Genomic DNA, 3,481 nt, shown 5'->3' with positions numbered 1-3,481 from the left:
CAATTCTCTTTTTAAAATGCCCCAAGCGGCACAACTTTGTTCATCCTTTGATCTACTTCAGAATATAATACATGGACCCACATTTGCTCTGTTATCAAGTAGTAAACATCCACCATTACGTCTCAATAACTTAATTACAGAAATTCCATGGCAAGGGAGGTTCCCATGGCAAAATTACTGTTTATTATATTCTATAAAGTTTATCATGCTACCTGATGTATATATAGATATCCATGAAAGAATGCAAGCTTCCTTATGTTTATCTTTTAGTTATTGTTGATTCATAACTGCAGTAAAAATTGCATTGCACAAAATTTAGATGCATTAACACTATTTTAAAAAAACATTAATGTCCTTTGACTGAAAGTTCAAAGTTAAGATATCAGCAATGGGACTACTGAGAATTCTGTTTATGGGTGATTGTCCTTCCACTGTAACTTTACCTTGTCCTCTTTCTTTGCATCTTTGTTCTCATAATTAAAAATAAAAACTTAATAAAAATGTATTTGTTACTTGAGCCAACTTGATTTTAGATTTTTTTTTTTTTTTTTTGGTTTTTGGGCCACACCCGGTGTTGCTCAGGGGTTACTCCTGGCTGTCTGCTCAGAAATAGCTCCTGGCAGGCACGGGGGACCATACGGGACACGGGATTCTAATCAACCACCTTTGGTCCTGGATCGGCTGCTTGCAAGGTAAACACCCCTATGCTATCTCTCCGGGCCCCAGAATTCTTTCTGGTTTTGGTTTTTAGGTCACATCTGGCAGTGCTCAGAGTTTACTCCTGGCTCTAAGCTTAAAAATCACTCCTGGCAGGCTCGGGGGATCATATGGAATGCCAGGATTCAAACCACCGTCCTTCTGCATGCAAGGCAAATGCCCTACCAACATGCCATTTCTCCAGCCCCCATTATTTCTTATAAAATATTAAATAAAGATATTTATTATCATAGAAGAAATTATCAGTCACTATTCTGTGTAGTAAAATTGTGTAACTAATTCTGATGAATGTTATATTCTTTTAAAATATAGACACACATATATATGTAAGTTTGATTTTCTGTAAAATTTATGCAAAAGCCCTTGCTTTTTAAATATAGCTGTTACTGAATATAAAATATTACTATGGTTTATAAGATTATAGCTTGAAACTAACCTGTCACTCCTATTTCTTTGTCTCCAGCAATATCTCAGATCTGGCTAATGACAATGGAGAACTGCACTGTATTTACAGAGTTTATATTTTTAGGTATTTCTAGCAGACAGGATGTACAACTTGGGCTCTTTGCATTCTTTTTCTTAGTTTATGCCACAACAGTGATTGCCAATGTAGGGATGATCCTGCTTATCAAGATGGACTCCAGACTCCACACGCCCATGTACTATTTCCTGAGCAACCTGTCTTTCTGTGATTTCTGTTTTTCCTCTTTTATCTCTCCCAAGATGCTGGCTGATTTCTTATCTGAGAAAAAGATGATCCCATATAATGTATGCTCCATACAAATGTTTGCTTTTTGTGCATTTGGTGATGTTGAAATTTTCATGTTGGCTGTTATGGCATATGACCGTTATGTAGCTATTTGCAGTCCACTTCTTTATACAGTAGCCATGTCGAGGACACTCTGTACTGTGCTAGTTTTTCTCACCTACTTCATGGGTCTGCTAGATTCAGCAATTCACACTTCCTTAGCTTTTCGATTGTCATTCTGCAAATCCAATATTATCAATCACTTCTTCTGTGACATTCCTCCTCTCTTAGCTCTTGCCACCTCAGATACATTTATTAATGAGATAATGTTATTCATACTTGGCACCATTATTTTTATTTCCAGTATCTTCACAGTTTTCCTCTCTTACATCTTCATCATAGCTACCATAATTAGAATGAAATCAGCTGAGGGGAGACGCAAAGCCTTCTCTACCTGTGCCTCCCACTTATGCACTGTGGCTATCTTTCATGGCACAATTCTCTACATGTATTTTAGACCCAGCTCCAGTTACACCATGGACACTGACAAAATTACTTCTCTTATCTATACAGCTATAATCCCTATGCTAAACCCATTGATCTATAGCTTAAGGAATAAAGATGTGAAAGGTGCCTTGAAAAAAACAATCATTACTAAATTATGTCATCAGTAAAATCAATATATCTTTTTTTATACAATTATTTATTTTAATTAATACATTATAATTGCTTAACCATGATATACTCATTGCAAAAATGTTCAAGAATGTTTCATTCATAAAATATTCCAACACTCAGTCCAGTAACCAGTGCTCACTTACTTTTTTCAATATCACTGGATTGGGACCAGCACTCCTACCTATACCTGCCTCCCAGAAAGACATTTATCTCTTATTATTTCTATCTTTCTTTTTGCATATGCAACACTGGGATTTGTGATATTGGTACTGATGGGGTATCTTTCAATCACTTTATCTGCTTTAAACACTCAGTCATATCCAGAGTAATTCTACCTATGTATCATTGTCATAGTCATTCTTTCTCTGCCGCAATTATAAACCTCTGCCTCTGCCACACACACAAACACACACACACACACACACACACTCTCTCTCTCTCTCTCTCTCTCTCTCTCTCTCTCTCTCTCTCATTTTAAGCAACTTCTCCATGCACTGTTCCTCTTTATCCTCATTTCTATTATATTTTGGTATTTCTTACATATTATACATTTTAAATACCACATATGAATGTGATCATTCTATGTCTATCCCTATTCTGCTAACAAATTTCAACAATTTATCTTGAACCAAATGATTTATTTGAAGTCTCTAAACTCTAGGTATCTGGTATTTTGATACCGATTTGTGTGTCACCATTAAACTTTGCAAATTTTTTTCATCAGTATTTTACATGTCTTATTTTAGTGCCATTACTGATCTTTACATTTTTGATATTTATTTTACATTTATGTGCACTTATTTGTTATACATAGTCCTCCATAAAACACTAATAAATGATAATGTTTGAATTTTGCTATAATAGTCATTCTGTTTCTATTCAATATTTAATGATACATTTCACAGATACTATAGAATTAAATGAATTGTGTTAAGGCAAATTGTAATTTAATTTAATATTGTAGTAAGTTAAACTTTTTAGGATCTGTCTCTAAGTAGAGGTATGGAATAATTCAAAAGAGAATATTTTTTATACTGTATTAAGTCTCTTGATAAGTTGTTCTCTGTACTTTAAAAGTTTGTGACTACTTGCTTTTGATGAGGAAGTACAAAGATGTATGCTTGAGAAATAGTATAACTTGTAGGACACTTGCCTTACTCTTGGGATACCCATGTTAGCTATCCTTACAAAATATTTAACTCCTTAAACTGACCAGGAGTGATCCTTGAAATAAAGGAGTCAACCATAGACACAATCAGATGTGTTCCAAACCAGAATAAAATCAATAACTATAATAATAATTGGAGTAAGGACTATATAAACAAATATAGGACAGAA

At 34.4% G+C, this 3,481-nt stretch overlaps 1 protein-coding gene across 1 annotated transcript; it reads left to right on the top strand.

The window, feature by feature from the left end:
• Positions 1–1,200: 1,200 nt before the first annotated feature.
• LOC126018653 (olfactory receptor 1019-like) lies at positions 1,201–2,139 on the top strand. Its single transcript, XM_049780753.1, has one exon. The coding sequence runs from the start codon at positions 1,201–1,203 to the stop codon at positions 2,137–2,139; it is 939 nt and encodes a 312-aa protein (XP_049636710.1).
• The last annotated feature ends 1,342 nt before the right edge of the window (positions 2,140–3,481 follow it).

The sequence above is a fragment of the Suncus etruscus genome, chromosome 9 (assembly GCF_024139225.1).
Source record: "Suncus etruscus isolate mSunEtr1 chromosome 9, mSunEtr1.pri.cur, whole genome shotgun sequence".
NCBI lineage: Eukaryota > Metazoa > Chordata > Mammalia > Eulipotyphla > Soricidae > Suncus > Suncus etruscus.
This window is presented reverse-complemented; position numbering and strand designations above follow the sequence as displayed.

Coding starts and splice junctions, on each gene's coding strand:
- LOC126018653 (XM_049780753.1), top strand. CDS start 1,201: ATGACAATGGAGAACTGCACTGTATTTACAGAGTTTATATTTTTAGGT.